The sequence below is a fragment of the Saccharomycodes ludwigii genome, chromosome I, assembly GCF_020623625.1.
Source record: "Saccharomycodes ludwigii strain NBRC 1722 chromosome I, whole genome shotgun sequence".
NCBI classification, from domain to species: domain Eukaryota; kingdom Fungi; phylum Ascomycota; class Saccharomycetes; order Saccharomycodales; family Saccharomycodaceae; genus Saccharomycodes; species Saccharomycodes ludwigii.
The window spans coordinates 2,729,085-2,750,523 of record NC_060200.1 but is presented as its reverse complement, the minus strand read 5'-3'; the positions used below and the strand labels follow the sequence as shown (position 1 = coordinate 2,750,523).

At 28.9% G+C, this 21,439-nt stretch overlaps 10 protein-coding genes across 10 annotated transcripts; 5 read left to right on the top strand and 5 right to left on the bottom strand.

Moving 5' to 3' along the window:
* Nucleotides 1-1,655: 1,655 nt before the first annotated feature.
* Nucleotides 1,656-2,369, top strand: BBP1 (Bbp1p; the record flags this gene model as incomplete). The annotated part of the gene is made up of 1 exon (XM_046076827.1): nt 1,656-2,369. One exon carries the CDS (start codon nt 1,656-1,658, stop codon nt 2,367-2,369), a length of 714 nt encoding a protein of 237 aa, XP_045937475.1.
* A 1,042-nt stretch (nt 2,370-3,411) lies between these two features.
* Nucleotides 3,412-4,956, top strand: HFI1 (Hfi1p; the record flags this gene model as incomplete). The annotated part of the gene is made up of 1 exon (XM_046080154.1): nt 3,412-4,956. One exon carries the CDS (start codon nt 3,412-3,414, stop codon nt 4,954-4,956), a length of 1,545 nt encoding a protein of 514 aa, XP_045937474.1.
* A 24-nt stretch (nt 4,957-4,980) lies between these two features.
* Nucleotides 4,981-8,278, bottom strand: CIK1 (Cik1p; the record flags this gene model as incomplete). The annotated part of the gene is made up of 2 exons (XM_046080153.1): nt 4,981-7,195; nt 7,767-8,278. The coding sequence occupies 2 exons, from the start codon at nt 8,276-8,278 to the stop codon at nt 4,981-4,983; spliced, it is 2,727 nt and encodes a 908-aa protein (XP_045937473.1).
* A 426-nt stretch (nt 8,279-8,704) lies between these two features.
* On the top strand, nt 8,705-9,373 carry VTI1 (v-SNARE protein VTI1; the record flags this gene model as incomplete). Its single annotated transcript, XM_046080152.1, has 1 exon — nt 8,705-9,373. One exon carries the CDS (start codon nt 8,705-8,707, stop codon nt 9,371-9,373), a length of 669 nt encoding a protein of 222 aa, XP_045937472.1.
* A 133-nt stretch (nt 9,374-9,506) lies between these two features.
* SCDLUD_001185 (uncharacterized protein) lies at nt 9,507-12,545 on the bottom strand (the record flags this gene model as incomplete). Its single annotated transcript, XM_046080151.1, has 1 exon — nt 9,507-12,545. The coding sequence occupies one exon, from the start codon at nt 12,543-12,545 to the stop codon at nt 9,507-9,509; it is 3,039 nt and encodes a 1,012-aa protein (XP_045937471.1).
* A 1,406-nt stretch (nt 12,546-13,951) lies between these two features.
* SCDLUD_001184 (uncharacterized protein) lies at nt 13,952-14,431 on the bottom strand (the record flags this gene model as incomplete). The annotated part of the gene is made up of 1 exon (XM_046076826.1): nt 13,952-14,431. One exon carries the CDS (start codon nt 14,429-14,431, stop codon nt 13,952-13,954), a length of 480 nt encoding a protein of 159 aa, XP_045937470.1.
* A 1,687-nt stretch (nt 14,432-16,118) lies between these two features.
* CMC4 (Cmc4p) lies at nt 16,119-16,352 on the top strand (the record flags this gene model as incomplete). Its single annotated transcript, XM_046077017.1, has 1 exon — nt 16,119-16,352. The coding sequence occupies one exon, from the start codon at nt 16,119-16,121 to the stop codon at nt 16,350-16,352; it is 234 nt and encodes a 77-aa protein (XP_045937469.1).
* Nucleotides 16,353-16,874: 522 nt separating this feature from the next.
* On the top strand, nt 16,875-17,615 carry TML25 (palmitoyl-(protein) hydrolase; the record flags this gene model as incomplete). The annotated part of the gene is made up of 1 exon (XM_046080150.1): nt 16,875-17,615. One exon carries the CDS (start codon nt 16,875-16,877, stop codon nt 17,613-17,615), a length of 741 nt encoding a protein of 246 aa, XP_045937468.1.
* An 803-nt stretch (nt 17,616-18,418) lies between these two features.
* Nucleotides 18,419-19,090, bottom strand: SCDLUD_001181 (uncharacterized protein; the record flags this gene model as incomplete). The annotated part of the gene is made up of 1 exon (XM_046076825.1): nt 18,419-19,090. One exon carries the CDS (start codon nt 19,088-19,090, stop codon nt 18,419-18,421), a length of 672 nt encoding a protein of 223 aa, XP_045937467.1.
* A 789-nt stretch (nt 19,091-19,879) lies between these two features.
* RPL36A (60S ribosomal protein eL36) lies at nt 19,880-20,949 on the bottom strand (the record flags this gene model as incomplete). The annotated part of the gene is made up of 2 exons (XM_046080149.1): nt 19,880-20,166; nt 20,934-20,949. 2 exons carry the CDS (start codon nt 20,947-20,949, stop codon nt 19,880-19,882), a joined length of 303 nt encoding a protein of 100 aa, XP_045937466.1.
* Nucleotides 20,950-21,439: the final 490 nt, after the last annotated feature.

Genomic DNA, 21,439 nt, shown 5'->3' with positions numbered 1-21,439 from the left:
AAAAATAAAAATACAAATAAAATATAAAGAGAAAAGAAAAGAGGGACAATTACATATATATATATATATATATATATAAATGATAAAGAGAGAAATAAGTTTTTATATATTTACTTATATATAAAACAATAAAGAAATTGAATGAGATTTTGATTTTGAACAGAGAGTAGTCAGGTAGAAATAAAAAGAGAGGGAAAAAAAAAAAAAAAAAAAATATATATTACTAGTAGAGAATAACGAACGATATAATATTATATGTAAATTTGAACTTTATTTCCTATTTGTTCTTTTTTTTTTTTTTTTTTTTTTTTTTTTCTTAGTAAAATAAAAAAAAATCATCCGCCAAAAATACCAAGTAGGTTAATTATTTGCTGTAGAAATTGGCTCGGAAAAAAAAGAAAGAAAGGAAGGATTGATTGATATCTTGGAAAACTTTTATTACAGAGTAATATTACTTACTACAATTCGATTTATTTTTGTTTATGAAAGTTCTCGCCGTTACTTATTGTTAAATGAGACAAAGTTACATGTATTTAAAAAAAAAAAAAAAAGAGAGATGTGGTAGTACAAAATGAGAAGCTGGGCAAAAAAAAAAAAAAAAAAAAAAAAAAAAAAAAAATCCCCATATAATAACTAATTTTTCAGTTTCATTTTTTGTTTTGTTTTGTTTTGTTTTGTTTTGTTTTATAAATTTTCAGTAAAATGTCGTAGCACACTCAATTTTTTATTACGTTTTTGATGTTGGTTATATGTTCTTTTTGTCATTTCACCTAAAAAAAAAAAAAAAAAGTTGAAAGGAAAAAAAAAAGCAACGAAAAATTTAAAGTTAAAAATAAAAATAAAAATAAAAATAAAAATAAAAATAAAAATAAAAATAAAAATAAAACAGTAACACAAAATAATACGTTATTGTATTAAAAAATATATATATATAAAGCGCTGTAAATCATCTGTTCACCCCCTCCCCTTCACCCCAATAATGTATATGTCTATTTGTATCGGACGGGTACTAGATCTTTTTTATTATTTCTTGTACCATCACGTAGCAATTAATCTAAACAATACAAAGAAAAATAAATACATATTTTTCGCGGAATGTTTTTATTTTCCCAAAAATATTTTATTAAATTTGAACTTTGTAATTTATTCTGTACAACAATCTTTCCTTTCCCTTCACCCTAAGAGCTTTTCCTGGATGGAGAAAAAAAAAAAAAATTTTATTACTGTTGCATACATTTTTTTTTTCGCGCGAAAAAATGATATTTAAATTCTTACATTTTTTCTGTCACGTGTATACATATATATAATAAACTGGTTTATCGCAAAACTTTTTAGTTGGACATTACGTAAATCACAATTGTACCTTTTTTTTTTTTTGTAGAAAATTTTCTTGACCCAATGCGGTAAAAAGTAAAAAAGATATTAAAAAAGAAACTGAGAAATAGAATGCTTACAATTTGTTCCTAGATAAGATAATACAAATTCGCCAAAGAAAAAAAAAAAATATCGGTGTACCATTTAAACCAACTTACGGATTACGGATTATAAATATAATAATATTCGGATAAACTAAGATGGCTTTATAAATGGATAACTAAATAATAATAAACAATTAATAAAAAAATAAGAAACAATAACAACTAAGAACAAATAATATGGACAAACCAGAACTATTAGAAGATGCTGATAATGATAGTACTAATACGGGAATAATAAAATGGACTATAGATGCTATTTTTGGTAATAGGAGTAATAATAATAATCCAATAGAAAATGACACTAATGAGACTTATAGCGATCATAATATATTATCGGATTCCTTGGATTTGGGAACGCCCAGGATTGAAAAAAAAGTAAAGTCTACTAATCAAGTTCCTACTAACCCTTTTAATTTGTATCCATATGATGATAATGATACCTTCAAATATAAGAAAGAACTTAAAGGCAAGTTAAAAGAAAATTATGCAAAAACTTATAAGCAAGAAAATGACAATGTTAATAAGAATGCTATTGCTGTCCCTGGTGGTTTTTCCAAAATAAATACAGACAATGAAATAGGATCACAACTTGTTGACAATATAATAAGCACTATAGATTCAAACAATAACAGACTAAAAGATCTATCTAACAAGATACATTTATCATCATCCATAGAGGAAGAAGAAAAGTACAAAATTAAATACCTGCAAATAAGACAAGAACTAATAAAAGAATTGCGTTCTTCAAAAGAGTTGTACGACAAGTATTATCAATTATACCAATTATACAGTGATTTGTTAAAGGATAATGAGGAATGTTACAAAATTATTGAAACTTTAAATAATAGAGTTATTGAATTGGAAAGAGGGCGGCGAAATAATGATTTATAAATTAAAAAGTAAGAACTTGGGTATATATGCAACGTTAAAAATTAACATGAAGATCAAAATGAGAACGAAGAAAATAATGATTTGTGGTACGAAATGGCTATTTTTTTTTTTTTTTTTTTTTTAATAAAGAGAAAAACATGGATAAAAAGAAAAATTCTTTGAAGAAAATAGATACAATTTTAAACGCAGATTGCGATAAGTGTTAAATATTTCTTTGTCTTTATTACTTTCTACATATATTCTACTTTGAAAATTAGTTTATAAAGTGCATTTTACTATCAAAAAAGATCCAAATGGCATAATTCTCAATATTTTATGATCTGCCCTTTAAAAGTAGAGTATCGTATGTTGCTGTCCGTGTGTCCGAACGGTACATTTCGACACTCCATAACAAACCGAAATGTATGACTGTCTACCCGGATACTTGAGCACTTTTTCAAAGATCAAAATAGGAAAAAAAGTTTGGATTTGTTTTTTTTTTTTTTTTTTTTTTTCTTTTTCTTTTTCTTTTTTTCTTTTTTTGTTTTTTTTATTCTCTATTTTTTATTCTCTAATTCTCTTTTATTCTCTAATTCTCTTTTATTCTCTAGTATTTCAAACATAACACGCAATCAAGAATTATAAAATACCATCTTTTATAGCAATAATGCTTAGCAATTAAAATAAGTATAAAATAAAAAATAAAAATTTGAATTAAAAATAATCAATTTAAAGTAAGATTAAAAATATAAAAATAAAAGTAAAATAAATAAATAGGATAGAATAATAAGAATATTTAATCCTATAAGTCACACTTTTATAACTAGGCATTTTTTGTATCATCAAACTTATCCAGTGCACCCAAAACCCTCAAAACAAAAATAAATAACTAAAAAAATAAAAAAAAAAAAAAAAAAAAAAAAAAAAGGCGTGCGTTTGTATGTTATTATCCTTTTTTTTTATTTTTTTTTTTTTTCAGTATTATACGTTATCCCTATCTATTTAGTTAGTCCGAAATACCGTAGAAACCCAGCAACAATAAGAAACAAGGCATATATAAGTAATGAGTGTAAATCCTAGAGCAACAATAACAGAAGCCCTAGTATCCAATGGTAATGGTAGTAACGGCACTCCTGTAAACAATGTTACCAGTAAACATCTAATTAACAGCGCTCCCACTAATAATATCACTAATAAAATAAATTTTATAAATATATCTGAATTAATAGACGATTTAAATGAGGCCTTGGGTAAACAATTATGGATAAAATATGCTCAGTCTGTCTCTTTGTTCATATTAGGTAAGAGAACCAGGACAGAATTAGTCCAAGATATCAATAGTATAATATATGAATTGGACAATCTTACTACCACTACTACTACTACTACTACTACTACTACTACTACTACTACTACTACCACTACTACTACTACTAACCCTAACACTACTAGCACCACTATTTATAAGTTGCATAATCAATTGATGCTAACTATTTTGGCTAATTCCTTAATATCAAATAAAAATGGCGTAAATATTGGAAATGGCTTTAACACGGTTACCGATATTGGCAATAGTACTGTCAATGGTAATAAACCCAATAAAGTTACAAAAACGCAACAAAAACAACATCAAACCTCGCAAATTGAAAGTTATAAAAGAGTCGTTATGTCACTACCCATACAGGACCGTAAAAGAATGAGTAAAATTACAAGAGAAGCTGGGAAAAGGGGATTTGTTTTATGTTCTGTGTTACAAACCAGATTAGCCACTTTACCCAAGATACCTGCTATTGCATCACAAGAAACTTTGAATAGGATAAGAAACTACCAGCAGCAGCAACAACAACAACAACAACAACAGCAACAACCAGGGAAGGGTCCAGATAACAGTAGCAAGAATAATAAATCTACAAAAAATAATGTGGCCAATGAAACTATAGGTACTCCTTTAGAATGGTCACATGAAGTATGTAACGCTTACACTCAACCTCTATCCCAGGAACTATATGCCTTGCCAGATAATGAAAATCTATACACTAGGATGGTGGGTCTTGCTAGAGAAAATGGACTTGTTGGTACTGTGGATGTTAAATGCTGTGATGTATTAAATTGTGCTTTAGAGCAATATTTAAGAAATATAGTTGAAAGCGGAATCGACTTCATTAGATACAGAGCCAAGAAATATAGTGGGTTATATGACTTAGATGAAAATGGGTTTTATACTGAGGTGGATACTACTAATACTTATAATTCTAATGGACACGATGCTCATAAAAACAAATGGGGCACTGCTAGTAATGACAATAGTAATAATATGAAGGACACTACCAAGCATAAGGAACCCATGTCATCATTGTTCTTGACTAATGAGGATTTACTAGATACTTTTTCTTTATATCCTAACTTAATTGAACCAAGCTCTGTATACTATAATCTAACCTGTAATTATTCAAGAAATGATGACGAAATGGTTATAAAGAAAAGTAGGATAGATGATATGCCTTTTTTCGAAAAGGAAAAACCTTCTTTCGTCCCAGTTGATGATAGGAATAACGGCACAAGAGAAGAGTTAAATTGGTTGATCAGAAACATATTGACTAATGAATGAGGACCGTGTTATTTATGTATAATCTTATAACAATTTAGAGCCATTATAAACGTTAGTTATCAATACAGGTTTTGTTTCTTCAATTATTTTCTTAAATAATTTGTTAGTGAAATCATTCTTGTCACTGTTCATATGGTTAATACTATCATTCTTTTGATGTAGGTGTAAAAGATTTAACTGTTGTTGCTCAATGTAAAAGATTTCCATTTTATTGGCACATTTAATATTTAAAATTAATATCCCATCGGTTAAATATTCTTTATAATACTCAAAATCTTTTAAAATATCTAAGTCCCTTATTAAGGCATCCCAATTGTTTTTGATGACAGAGGAATTTAATTCAATTGAAATTTTATTGTTTTCGCCATTACCTGATGGTAATAGACTTATACTTATGTTATCAGTAGAAGCTGGATTCAACACATCCAAAGAAGTTAAATCATTGTTTTTGTTGCTGTTATTATTATCATTCACTATAACGCACTGAGCTTGATCAAATCCATCAGTGTCACTCACATAACGCTGCAAACTTTTCATAAAGCTCGACCTCATTAAATACCTATCTTCAAAATCATCATTCACCTCATACATATTGTAAATACTGAAGCTTGTTTTATTGCTAAAACAATCCTTGAAAAAAATCTCGCATTCGTCATTGAAAATTTCATCTTGTGTAACTAGATCCATGGGGAAAATTCTGTTAAATCTTAATTTATTAGCAGCATCGCCACAAACTACAATCTCTTTGTCCATATAATTGATTTTTAAATTGGCGCCAATTTTACAGGAAATGCGAGCAAAGTTTCTAACGTTACAACCGCTCAATTCATCTATGGAATTTTCCAACTCTCTTCTATGTTTTTGTTCCTGTTCCATTCTATCAAAGGTGCTATTATATGCATGTTCCAAAGCTGAAACCTGTTCTCCCCTTATGCGTAACTTTTCAGATAGAATTTCATAATCATTTTTCTTCAAATTTTCCAAATTTTGTCTCAAATCTTGGTTATTTTGTAAATTTTTCAAAGTTTTTTGTAAAATCACCAAGTCGTCTTGTAATTTTAATTTCAATCCGTTTTTAATTTCAATCTGTTCCAAAAGCTCCCTTTTTTTATGTTCTAATCTACCATAATTAACATTTAGTCTTTCGTCTCTTTCTCGTAACAATGCATTTATCGGTTCGTTTTCGGTGATTTTAAAGTTTTCAAAGCGGTGAGTCAAATCGCCTCGAAGTTTACTAATCTTATCCAAGTTTTCTAATTGTAAAGCTTTCAAAGCATTCTTCCGTTTCACTAACAATTCATTCAACTCTTCACTTTGCGTATTTAGCTCACATTCTTGTAATTTCTCAAGTTTGTAGACTCTCAATCGTTCCTGGGATTCTTCAATAATATTTCGTTTGTAATCATTAAATTTCTCAAAAAATTCATTTTCCATATTTTGTAACTTGATATCATTTTCCAATTTCATGTTTTCTAATTTGAGTTCATTATTCAACACCAGTGAATTTTTTTTTTTGTGCAAGTCTTGTATCTTCAAATCAATCGCGTCTATGTCGCTACGTAATTTATTTATCAGCGTTGCCTTTTTATTAATAGTGTATTTTAAATTCGGTATAGTCTCTTTTTGTAAAACTTCAATTTCCTCGTCAATTCCATTGATTGTTTTTTTATAAATTGACATATTTTTTAGCAATTTCCTTTGTTTATTAGTCATTTCTTCAATAACTTGCGGATCGCTATAAAAAGATATTTTCTGTGTACTTCTTCCACTTGGACCTAAACTTAATTTTCTATTAAACTTGGCTGTGTGGTCGTTTTCAGCAATCACCTGTTGATTGTTGTTGTTGTTGTTGTTGTTATTATTATCATTGTTGCTATGGTATCCGAATGATAGGGTTGTTCTACGATGCAATGGTTTGTATGATATTGAGTTATCACCGGTTGTAGCGGTGTTACCATTTACAATTGAATGAAACATAGTAGTATGTCTTCTTGTATTATTATTGGTGGTTACAGCGGGACTATTTTCAACTGAAGTAGTACTCTGGACAGAATGCAATTTTGGAATTTTGGAACGTTCTTGCTTTAAAAAAACAGTTATATTATTTCTTTTAAGAGGAAGGATATTGGTATAAGTATTGTTTTTAGTGTTTAAAAGTTGAGGTATCTTACTACTACTTGTAACGGTATTGCTTCTATGATGTTTTTGTTGTTGTTCATTTTGTGTTTTATTCATATTACTGTTTAAATAGATATAGTGATAAATTGATACGACCGTGGTTTGAAGTATAGGTATTGGTTTATATTTTTTTTTTACTTTTTTCCCTCCTTCCCCTTTTTTAAGCAGAAAAACGTTACTAAATGGTTTTATAATTGGAATATACTCTATTTTTGCTTTTTATCTCAGTTTAAAATTTGTTTAAGATCTGTTTTAAAAAAAAGTTCATTTACTTTGTTTATTTATATCTTTTACACGCACAAAAAAATAAAAAGAAAAAAAAAAAAAAAAAAAAAAAAAGTGGATTGCCGGTTTTTAATGGATTCTTGAGTTCTCGGACATCCAATGATCACATGATGTATCCCGTTTGATATTTCCTTTTTTTTTTTTTTTCTTCTTTTCTCCCCCACAACACGAGCTTACAGATAGTCCGTTTGTCCGTTACAACACGGGAAGGTGGTGATGACTAAAACTGGCAATTATTTTGGTTGTAAAAATATCAAAAAAGTATTTTTACTTATAAAAAGGTACGTACACGCATACATAATAATATAATAATTGACTAAATACATGATATTATATACACTACTTACTAAAAATCACTTGTTTGAACGTTCCTAGTCATTTGAGGTAAAGCAACTCTAATGCCATCTATATCCTTATTCATTTTGATACAACAGCCCAATCTGCTGGTTTCAGTTAAACCGTAAGCTAAGTCTAACATATCGTTTTCGTCATCATCAGGTTCTGGCAATAAATCATAGTATTCAGGGTCAACTATAACATGACAGGTAGAACAGGCACATGAACCACCACAGGCGCCTTCCATATCTAAGTTATGGCCTTGGGCAATATCTAATAAAGTGTCACCCTTAGCAACTGTAAATTTTTTTTGAGTGCCATCTTTCAAAATAAAGGTACAGTGTAATTCTTCTCCTGGTTTTGGTTTGTGTAAATGGCCATGTAATCTTGGTAAAGTTGTTGACAAAAATCTTGGAGTAACCACCGTTGGCGACGTAAAACTAATAATGGGCTTGTACAAGATGTTTCTTTTTATTCTAGCTGAGCTTTTCAACAGCAAAGAGGAGGGTAAAACTTTAAACATGAGGAGAAGATGAATTATAGACAGTTTTGGACTCTTGATGGTACGTATGTATGTGTTTATATTTGATTAACATATAAATCCGGTATTGTATATGTAAAATGTATCGGTTATTTTTATGTTTTAAAACTAAAAAAAAAAAAAAAAAAAAAAAAAAAAAAAAAAAAAGAAACAAAAAAACAAAAAAAGTGTAATTTTATCTTCATTTTTTTTTTTTTTTTTTTTTCTTAATAAGCAAACAAAGCGCTTTTTTTTTGGCCTAGAAAATAAAAACTTTTTTTTTTTTTAATTTCAAAGTCATTTATCCCTTTTATTCAATTCTTACAATATAATTCATGTTATTCTATAAACAACTACATACATACATAGACCATCTGAGGATTGCATCATATAAAAGTATATACACTCCAATTTTAACCAAAAATAAAAATGACTTCTTTGTTAGATACCTATGAATCTGAATTTAAGACTACTTATGATAGAGGCGTCCAGTTATTATCCTCAATAAACTTAACGTCAGGTAATAGTAATAACAATAATATAGTTCTAAAACAAGTTGAAAATTTTAAAGATGATTTAATAGAATTAATACAACAGATGGAATTGGAAGTAAATTCTATAGGTAATACCGCCATTAAAATAAAAAATAAAACAAAAATTAGAAATTATAAGGATCAATTAACGAAAAATATCAAAATTCCTTTAGACAAATTAACCAACGATAATTTAAACAACCAAAACAGAGATGAATTATTATCCTTAAATGATAGCGATAACAATATAAATTCCGAACAAAGACAACAACTGTTACAATCGCAACAAATTTTATCTAAATCATCAAACAAATTAAGAGATGCCTCGCAAATTGCCAACGAAACTGAAGGTATTGGTGCTGAAATCATGCTAGATTTAAGATCTCAGCGAGAAACGTTGGAAAACGCCAGACAAACCCTATTTCAAGCTGATGGTTATGTTGACAAAAGTATAAAAACCTTGAAAACTATGACCAGAAGATTATTAGCCAACAAGTTTATTAGTTACGCCATTATTGCCGCTTTGGTTCTATTAATATTGTTGGTTCTATACTCTAAGTTTTAAAAAAAGAAGAAAAAAAGGTTATTCTTTTTTAAACAATAAATCTATACTAAAAACTATATAAATAAAATATTCATATTTTTTTTTTTTTTTTTTTTTTTTGGAATATATATATATATATATATATATATATATATTAATCGGAAGATTTAGTGTGAATTTCTTTGGAACTCTTATAACTCAAGTTTTTATGTATTTTCCCTTCTTCTACACTTAAATCTAATTGGGATACTGCAAGGCTAACCAAGCTTTTAGATGAACGTCTTCTGAAAGCTGTTCTCTTATGAAAATGGACATTGTATTCACTCTTACTACTAGTATTAGTGCTGGTGGGTGACAAAGTTGCACTATCTAAAACGACACAGGATGAACCATTATCATGAATAAATTTAGCCACCAAAGCAGTCCAGCCGCATTGGTGAGAAGCGCCTAGTCCACGTCCAGTATCCCCATCAAAATATTCAAAAAATGGGATACACTCTTGGAAAAATAAATCATTGCTTAAAAAGGCACCATGCTCTTGGTCTTCATAACAAACCCTAACCCCATTACCATCGTATAAAAAAAGTTTCATCAATCTGTGCTCGATCTCTTGTGCTACCTGCACCAAATTTAAATACTGGCCACTGCCTGTAGGGCACTCGACTTTAAAATCAGAACCATAATAAAGGAAAAATCTTTGTAGACTTTCCACAATCAAGAAATTTGTTGGAAACCAAATGGGACCTCTCCAATTAGAATTTCCACCAAACATACCCGAATCACTTTCTCCAGGTAAATAGGATATGGTATACATGGTTCCCCCAGCGTTGATAGAATAAGGATGGTCTTTGTGATATTTGGATAAAGATCTAATGCCATAAGGCGAAAAAAATTCGTTGGGATCAAGCATCCTTTTTAAAATTGCCTCTAATTTTTCCTTGGACACCAAACTTAACAATAACCTCTCGCCCACACCTCTTCTGGTCACGCTAGCTGTATTTCTTTCAAACATGGGGCCCTTGTTGTCAACAAACCATTCCAATCTTTTTTTAAAATTGGGAAATCTATCCAATATTTGAGGTTCCAAAGTCAAGCAAGCATAAAGTGGGATTAAACCAACTAATGATCTAACAGTCAATTGTTGCTTAACATTATCGCCGTACGAAATAGCATCATAAAAAAATTGGTCTTTTTCATTCCAAAGACTTCCAACTTTGACATTTCCTCTATCATCCATGTACTCCCAGGATAAAGCGTCGCTAATAAAAACAAAATGTTCAAAAAACTTAGAAGCAATATCTTCATAAACAGGATTTTCCATGGCCAACTCAAGCGCAATATTCAACATTTGTAGTGAAAAAAAGGCCATCCAACCAGTGGAATCAGCCTGTTCTAAAGTACCGCCTGTTGGTAAAGGTTCGCTTCTATTGAAAACCCCAATGTTGTCTAGTCCTAAAAACCCGCCCTCAAAAACATTTTTCCCAAATGCATCTTTCCTGTTAACCCACCAAGTGAAATTTAACAACAATTTTTGAAACACCCTTTCTAAAAAAACCCGGTCTGGGGTGCCATACATATTTCTCTCGATTTTGAATACCCTATATGCCGCCCAAGCATGTACTGGTGGGTTGACGTCGCTAAAATTCCATTCATAAGCAGGTATTTGACCATTCGGATGCATGTACCATTCTCTTGTTAAGACATCTAACTGCTTTTTGGCAAATTCCGGATCAATCAGGGCAAGCGGGATACAATGGAAAGAAGAGTCCCACGAAGCGAAAAACGGATATTCCCATTTATCTGGTAGGGATAAAATATCTTCCGCATACATATGTTTCCAATCGGTGTTTCTGCCATTAGCTCTGTTTGGAGGCGGTTTAGTTTTAGCTTCGGGATCACCTAAGCTCCAGTATTCTTGTATTAAGTGATAGAATTGTTTCGACCATAACAAACCGGCAAAAGCTTGTCTTTGTACCAACCTTAGAGATGGATCAATATTTTTTGAAGTGACGCCCTCATAAAAAATATTGGATTCCTCCTCTTTTTTTTCAAACAAATCATCAAATTCTTCTTCATCAAATGGGCATGTATCCCTACTAGTTTCCAAATAATCACGGTTGGTAAACCTATAACGAACCGTAACATAGTCGCCAGGTGGAATACTGGGGAAATGATAAGTAGCACAACACTTGGTGCCTTGCATCGATTCAAAGTTACAGGCAGTTTTGTCCCCATTGACAAGATATTCATTGAATGCATCCTTTGTGTAAGGTGAAGCATTAGTTTCTTTCTCACCGAATAATTTCTTTAAATTGGATTCGTTATTGGTAAACAAGAAAGTAGGTTCGATGTCGTCTACAAAATTTTCATAGTTGCTGTAATTAGGATCATCAGTGTCGCCAAATTGACCCGAAGATGGCGCAAAATAAACAAATCTTTCACCAAATTTGCTTGGTTCACAGACTTTGATACAATGATCGTCAATTTTTGAAATAAGAGGACGTTTTTTTTTGGTAGCATTTTTACCCTCTTCGCACCATGACCAAGTGTTCCTAAATAAAACTTGTGGCATCAAGTATAGCTCACCACTTAACTTGTCACTACGATTATAGGCAGTAATTCTAAAATTTAACTCTTCAGGGTTTTCATCGTCCTTGGCCATTTCGAAAAGAACATCGAAATAAGGCGTGTCACCATCATTGTCTTGGAACAACCCATCAACATCAAAAATTTCAAATTCTCTGTCTTGGTAGCCCCTTTTGCAATTTTCTTCAACCACTTTTTCGTAAGGGAACGGTTTACTAAACGGGTATTTATAAATAGACTTCATATAAGAGTGAGATGGTAAATTATCCAAGTAGAAATATAGCTCTTTGACATCCTCTCCATGGTTACCTTGAGGACCAGTGCACCCAAATAATCTTTCTTTTATAATAGAATCTTTATTGTTCCACATAGCAACATTAAAACATATTAACTGTTTGTTATCACTACAGCCAAATAGCCCATCTTCACCCCATCTGAATACTCTTTTATTTGCTTGTTCGAACGGGAAATCAGACCAGGCATCGCCATTTTGGGAATAATCTTCTCTGACCGTTGCCCAAGCTCTTTCACTTAAATAAGGACCCCATCTCTTCCAGTATTTTTCATGGTTTCTGTCTTGTTGTAATCTTTCACGCTCTTTATTCATGGGTAACTTTTCTTTGGTAGTTCTGAGAGCACCTTTTAGTTGGAATTAGGTTAGAATGTAATATTTGCTTGCTTTTATAGGGTATGGGAACAAATTGGAAAGCGAAAAGATTTGTCTAAGTAGGTATCTTTTTGTGTTGTCTCTAAGAAAGCAGATAGGATTAAGAAGATGCTTAATTTTGCATATCATTATCTATGATGTATTTTTTTTTTTTTTTTTTTTTTTTTTTTTTTTGAAGGGGAGGCGGAGAAGGAAATAAGGACGGAGTAAATCAGAACGATAATGAGGGGAAGGGCTGATGCTTAAATTTATTACTTGGTCATTTTTTCTTTTCTTTTTTTTTTTCTTTTTCTATTTTCCTTTCATACCCGCCAACCCCACGCCTCCCGCCTTCCCCCTTTTTTTTTTTTTTTCTTATTCCCCAACAAGGGGATAAATAAATATAGAAATAAAAATACGAGAAACACACACCAGCATTTCCCGATAACAAAGCGGGTAACGTGTATCTTTCATTTAATACTTCAACTTTTTATATCTTTCTTACAAGCAAAAAAAAAAAAAAAAAAAAAGTGTTATTCTTTTTAATTAGTAAGCTAAATTCCGAAACAGCGATTCCGTTGATATATGTCCTTCCCACTAACTTAGTAGATAACTTTAATATGAAAAAGGGATATTTTCACATTGTCAGATCTCTAATATTATTTAGCATTATCTATTTATAGTAATTGCTAAACCAAATGTACTGAGGAATTATACAATGTGTAATATAATGTATTTTAGCGTAAATATTTTCTCAAAATAACAATTTTTTTGACATTATTTTTTTTTCCCCCCTTTGACTTATTATCTTATAATTAATTATATACTATAGTTGTGTGTGTATGTGTGCGTGCTTTTTTTTTTTTTTTTTTTTTTTTTTTTTCTGGAACGTTTGGTGAAAATGCCCAAAAATTAAAAATAAAACCGTCAAAAATGAAAGTAAATCCTAAATTGTAAATTGTTTTATAAAAAGGTCTGGCCAATTGTTAAAACATCAACAACCCCCTAAAACACAAACAAAAAATAATGAAAAATAAATAAATGATATTCTATTTTAAAAACAAAAAGGATCATAAACCAGCATATGATGATTTATACCATAGTTCCTTTTAGCTATCTATACGATACACATATTACTTAAAATTAAAAAAAAAAAAAAAAAAAAAAAGCAAAAAAAAAAAGAAAAGAAAAAAAAACTAAATAAAAAAAAACCAAAAAAAAATATCGAAAAGCGAGTATAAGAGAAAATGCTAAAATGGGTGATGTAAATCTGTATAACTATGAACAAATGCTAAACAAAAAATAAAAATAAAGAAAATTCGTAAACCGTAACCATAACTAAATAAGCAAAGCGTATTAATAATTTTTTAGTAACTATTCATTAACCATAACTTGTAGTTGTCAGAAGCACAAGTTTCGCCTTTAATGCTTTCTGGGATATCAGGTATTGTAACTTTTTCACTAGTACTATTGTATGCATCATTTGTAACACAAGGAGTGTGAGAGGCATGTATATCATTCCTGTCCATTTCGTTAATATACATAGGTATTAGAAATTCATTATCGTTGCATTTATTATATGATAAACAGGAATAGGAAGAAGATAATGAACTTGATGGACTGATTTCAGTGGTAGCTACTGTATAGTTGTTATTGTTGTCCGATTCAAATTCAAAATTAAAGTCTTGATCATCTTCTTCCTGATTTAAACTAACGGTGCCAGAATTTCCGTAGTTAAAGGAACTGTCTGGAATGTAAAAGTCGGCAGCAGCATCATTGTTGTAATTGAAACTCATTGGATAAATTAAATCATCAGAGTTGGTAGTACTGTAATTTATAGTGTTCATTTTTTCTTTTATGCTTAGTGTCACGTGAAAAGTTTGAGGGGATGTATGTTTTTTTTTTTATTTGTTTTTGGAGAAAGGGAGGGTGATCTCTATTGAAGAGTGTTTGTTATTGATAGTTTGTGTTTAAATTGAAGTAAATATATATATATATATATATATAAGATGAGATGAGATGAATAAGTATATTTTAAAATTTTAGTTGTTTTAGTTTATTAAGTTTTGACATCGTTTATATATAAAGATCTTTTTTTTTTTTTTTTTTTTTTCCTTTCCTTTTAAAACTTTTGAAAAGTTACTCCTAATTTGTGTAAAAAGTCCACATAATAAAAGAAGGTGTAAAAAAAAGAAAAAGAATTACTCATTGTGAGTAACACACACATACACACATTTTTTTTTTTTTTTTTCCTTTTTGCTTTTTTTCTTTTGTCTTTTTTTAGATTGCACCACGTTTTTTTTTTCTTTTTCTTGTTTTCCTAAACGTGGTTTTTTCTGGCGGGTGTTATTTCCCTCTCTCCGCCCACTCCAAAAAAAGAAAAGAAAAGAAAAGAAATTAACACTATAACCTTTTTTTTTTTTTTTTTTCTATAACAATCTTTGAATTTCTCTTGATTTCTATTATGGCTGTGTGTCTTTTAACCTCTTCTCGTATTATTTACTTTTTATTTCCTCACAAAAAAAAAAAAAAAAAAAAAATTATATTGATATAAAACAAATAATTCCACCCCACAAAGACGGTTGTCCACCGTAGTTCTTTGTCTATAATATTCACGTGCAAAGGTTATAAAACACGCATTGGTCCTTTATCTGTTTTATTTGCTGTGCTTGTTTTCTTTTTTTTTTTTTCTAGTTATCATTAAATTTTTTAAAACACCACTAAAAAAAATTAATTCTATACGATCTAATTTTAGTCATCAAAAAAATAAAATATAACCATAAAAAATTGTGTTTGTTTACAATTTTAATGGATTGTTCGATAAAATGTGACCGAAAATGAGAAGGGTTATCAAACATAAAGTTTATTGTTATTTATGAGTAATCTATAAATGAAATTAAGAAATAACTAGCCAGACTTAATAGCTATGTGCTCATAACCTTTTCCACTTTCCTTTTGAAAAAAAAAATTTTTTTTTTATTTTTGTATATTTAACAATTACATAATAATATAATTAAATGGATAAAAGAAAAAAAAAAAATAATGTTAAAAAATGACACATTATTGCTATCACTATTTCTATATTTGTATTCTTAATTAGGAGATAGTCAAATAACTTATCTAGTACACGTTTTTATTGCTCCACCTTGTGATAGTTTGTAATCAAGTATCAATTTTTTATTTTTATTTTTATTTTTATTTTTATTTTTATTTTTATTTTTATTTTTATTTTTATTATTAATTCCAAAGTTAATTCGGGCACGATGTTATCCGATGCACCAAAAGTTAAGTGATAGTGCACCGGTAAATTTCGGGCATATGTGAAATTAATTTATATATATATATATATATATATATATTCTTTCCTTTTTTAAATTTTTATTTTCTTTCCATCTTTTAATTAATCGTTTAGCATGTGCTTCATTCAAATGATTATTAATTTAAGCACTACAAAAATGGAGGTAAAATATAGTATAATATATTTCATCCTTGGAGTATAAAGTAGAAAATATTATTAGAAACAGCGAAAGTAAAATGACAAACACTACATCGTGCGGCACAGAACCTTGTAAAAAACAAGCATGTGCCATACAAGATTGTTTAAAGAAAAATGGTTATGATGACCAAAAATGTATTGAAAAAATAATGAGATTATATAATTGTTGTTTTAATTACTATAAAGAAAGTGGAGAAACAAAGACAATATGTTGTCCTACAATTGAAAAGTTGCACGAAAAAATGTTAAATCTTGACATTGCAAAAAGCTGAATCTACTTTCAGACTTCTTTCTTTGGGCATGTGCTGTTTTTTTCTTTCTTTCTATTTTTTTTTTTTTTCTTTTTTTTTTTCTTTTCCATTGAACCCCTTTCAGTAAAGTTTTGTTACACAACTTAAAAATATATATATATATATATGTGCGTATTTATATATTAAGATTTATCTGTAATGTAAATATAAAAAAAAAAAGGAAAAAAGGTAAAAATGAAAAGTAGTGCTAGTAACAATGTTGTAAACCAAAAGTCATTTTATCAAAGATTGATAATACTGGAAAATAACTTTAAAATAAGGGCATAAACCATCGCTGCTTATTTATTTCAAAAAAAAAAAAAAAAAAAAAAAAAAAAAAAAAAAGATTCTCAGTCTTTGTCAAAAAAAAAAAAAAAACAAAAACTTTTTCTTTTTTTTTCCTACAAACTTTTTATTCTTTTTTACTTTGTCCTTTGTTCATTTAAATTGTCTCGTCTTCTTCTAGTTTTCTGCAAGTCACAACTACCCACTTAAAAACACCAAATGACTTCTCGACTCGTTCGGATACCATCGTTGGTGACTCCAGCATCAAGCACCTTAATATTTTTGCATGGTCTAGGTGATTCAGGTGACGGTTGGGTTTCTTTAGCCAGATATCTACAAGTTGAATTTCCCAAAATATTTAACAAAACTCAATTTGTATTCCCCACAGCACCAGTAATTAATGTCACAGTCAATAATAACTTCCCCATGAATGCATGGTTTGATCTCTATGAGTTTGGATCTTCTGGTAATTTTAATTTTGAATCTATTGAAAACCAATATCCTAAAAGGGACACTGAGGGCTTTATTAAATCTCTGGATTATATAAATGAGCTAATTGATGAACAGGTTAATAAATATGGTATAGACCCATCAAAGATTGTGATTGGGGGCTTTAGTCAAGGTGCCGCTTTATCTTTAGCCGTCTCATTAACTGCTAAAAAGAAAATCGGTGGAATTCTCTCCCTAAGTGGTTTTCCAGTATTGCCTATACCAAAAGCCAAAGCTTTGTTAAGTGACAGTGGTGCTGTTAATTTGAATACACCTACCTTCCATGGTCATGGTGATGTAGATCCTGTCATTCCACTTATGTTGGGAAGATACTCTAAGGAGTATTATGTTCACCAAGTTGGAAGTTTGACTAATTACACCTTAAGGGAATACAACGGTATGGCACACTCAACCTGCGATGAAGAATTAAAAGACATAGCTGATTTCCTGCAAAAAGTATATCAAGACTAAAATAAAAAGCAGCTGTTACACTTTACAATAAGCTTATGTACATATATGTAATTTTAACAAAAAAAAAAAAAAATGTGCATTTAGAACCGCATAATCTTCCTATAAAAAAAAAAGGAAAGACACGACATTTAAAAGTTGGGCAAAATGCTAGTCCAATTTCAACTACATATAGTAATAACAATAAAATTATTACCAATGGATTTTATCTCAGACAACCGCGAGCACGAAGATATTAAACATTAAAGTATTGGAAAACCTGTAAAATAAACTTATCATTTATAGATATATGATTATAGAATGTTAAATTAATTACAATCACATCGTGACTCTGGGCGTCTTTACCTACACTTTGATAGGATTTAAAGACATTGGTTTTTTCTCTTTTTTTTAATAGTAATAATAATAATAACAATTAAAATTGAAAAGAAAGTTGTACAACAACCATAATAATTAATTTTAACAAATGCAAAATAGAAAAGGAAAACTGTACAAAATACATATATTTATATATATGTCTATGAAATTTCGAAAAAAGATTTTAAATGGAAAAATAAAGAAAAATAAATTAATTTTACATATATGCAAATTTTGAACAGACTAAGTGTCCGGGTTGTAAATACTGTTCTGTAGGGCATTTTCTTATTTTCTTTTTTTTTCTTTTTTTCAAATTTGTTTATATTTCAAATGTATAAATTAATTTTCTTATTAGCATCAACTGCATTATAAATAAAGATTGATTATGTATATTTCGAAAGTATTTATAATTTGGAAGGGCGGACAATCAAAACACATTATTATCGTCACTAATTCTTTGTACTAATATTACTGGTATTATTATTGATATCCTTTAAATCATATTCCCTAACATTTGGTAAATATTTTTTCAACATCTGCTCATCACCATTTAACCATAAATGAGTGCCGCTTATATTACTGATACTATTCTCCATCATAACTTTGTCCCCATATTCTTTTAAAACTTCATCTATGCTAATCGGATCAGTTATTCCATTTTCAATTAGTTGCTTTCTCAATAGTGCAATGTGCAATGCCATTTTCATCTCCCTAATCTGTATTGACTTTCTTTCATTTAAAATTTGTAATTCCCTTTTCCTTCTAAACCCGTTAACTTGTTTAGTGTAAAGTTCATGTTGTTTCGTTTGTTCAAATATCAAGTTTTGCAATTTTGCTTCTAACTGTAACCTTGAACGATAATTATCTATAGCAAAAAATGATAATGCCACGACAGATATAACCATGGCAAATTCTAAAAACGGCTTTCTAACATTGTTATTAGCATTACCGGCGCCAGTGTGTATATGGGGTGCATTGGGTGTAGAATCGCTTGACGAATATGAAAAGTATGAAGGGGGTTTATGTATGGATCTTTTTAAAATTGGGTGCAATCGTTTTAAATAACGTTCAGGTTTTGAGAGTGGGGATAATCTAAATCTTGGGTTAACAATCGAAAGCATGTGATTGACGTTTTTCTTTTACTAAGTTTAAATAATCAGTCTGTGAATTTTTTTTTTGTTTATCTTTTTTTTTCTTTATATATATATTCAGATATCGACCAATATATTTAATCTTGAATTTTTATACGAATACTTTAATGAGTTTATAAAAATGTAAGTAAATATTAAACCTTTAGAAAAGTATATATATATATATATTTTTTTTTTTTCCAAGTTCAAAGAAAGGTAAAAAAAAAAAAAAAAAAAAAAAAAAAAATATGTAAATAGAAAATTACACATGTTTGTTTTTTTTATTTTTTCTATTAAGTACAACTATAATCGTCTAAAGTATTATAATCTTTGAAAAAAAAGCAGTTTCCCAACCCATCAATAAAGAAAATTGTACCATTTCCATATTTATCTATTATTGCACTAACTTTTTTTCTGCAATATGATAATCCACTTATGTTTTTAAACATAAACAAATTAAAACATCTTTGCCTTCTACTAACATAGCTTTTTTTTTTTTTTTTTTTTGAGTTCAAAAATAAGACATTAATTCTAAAATGGAAATAAGAAATGGTAATGATTATGGGATCTCTTCCTTTATATTAATAAAAAAGTGTAACATAATAAGCTAAAATTATTATCAATACTAATTTTGTTATTATTCATTATTAGTTTATAGTAAACAATATATTCATAATATATAATAAAAAATAATAACAAAAAAGGAAAAAAACGATTATATATATATATATATATTTCACACAAAAAGTTTAAAAAATTAAAAATAAAATTTCAATAAACTTAATGACGACGAGAAGCAACAATAACGGCGTTCATTTCTTCAACCTTAGCCTTAGCTCTACCGAAAGAACCTAATCTCTTCTTAGCAACCTTTCTAGCTCTCTTTTCACCAGAGTTTCTGATTAAATCAATCAATCTTCTTTCATATGGAGCCAAACCAACAACTTCCTTAACTAAAGAACGAACAAACTTGGTTCTTTGGGATAAAGCACCCTTTCTGTAAGAAATCTTTGGAGCTGGAGTCATTTTTTTGACGTTCTTACCCTTGTTCAAACCAGAAGCAATACCTGTACAAAATTGTAAAATGTATTTTTTAAATTGTTTTCCATCCAAAAAAAGGAAAAAAAAAAAAATTTTAATACATACCAATGTTAGTAAATTTCAACTTTGAAAATTATTTCCCAAAAACATAAAAGTAGAACAGAATAATTCTAAAAAAAAAAAGAACCACACTAATCGCTAAACTGAAAATCGGTTGTTGTACTCATTTCATAAAAAGGTATAAAAATATCAGAATAAAAAATACAAAGCTGATATTAGTGATATTACATGATAAACATGAAAAAACTCCTGTAATACATTGTAGTGTAAATAACCATATTCCCATCATAACTTTGTCCTGATATAAAAATTTTAATCCTAATATTCTTCAAATGTAAATGATTATGTTTAATATAATGTCCTGTAACCCAGATATTCTAATTTTCAATCGGTAAAACTATATGTTATTTTTCTGATATTCATTACAACCATCGTCTGGACATATAAATATGTATATTCAATGAGATAGATAAAGAAATACTACGGTCATAATCATTACTTCCCACAAGTCCAATTTTATTAAAGGATTCTGAGAACAAAAAAAAAAAATATTAGTGGTTGATCATCCAAAATATTAATCAGTCTTCAATTTCAATATGCGTCCCTCATTGCTTTTTTCTTTTTTAATATTGTTGCTTATTGTTAATTTTTTTTTTTTTTTTTTTTTTTTTGGTTTATTTTATATATGTTTCATTATTCCATTTACTGTATTAATTCAAACGTTTCTACATACCAGATTTAGCAGCCATTTTGATATATATCTTTCGTTGTGATTTTAGGACTTTATTTTGAAAAGTTCAAAATATATTATTAGAAAATGAATATAACTGAAGTGATATAATCTAATGTATAAAATTAGAAGATAATGCGAAACCAAAATTCTGTGTAAATCTTAAATTGCTAAGAAGAAAAGTTTGAAGCTGAAAAGATTATAGTTCATACAGCAATTCAAAGAAATAAACATGTACAGCATGTCCCAAAAAAAAAAAAAAAAAAAAAAAAAAGAAAAAGAAAAGGAAAGAAAAAAAAAAAAACAAACTGAAGGAAATTAGGAAAAATGAAAGAGGAAAAAAAAAATTTCTTGGGGATTTATCAAGCTAGAGAAAACAAAAAAACCTGTAACCATAGAAAATGGAAAGGGTTGTGGATTCTAGGAGCAATAAATACTGTAAAGAAGCAATAGTAAGTGGAATAGAAAATAAGTTAAGTAAAAAGGGAAAAAAAAAAAATGAAAAAAGA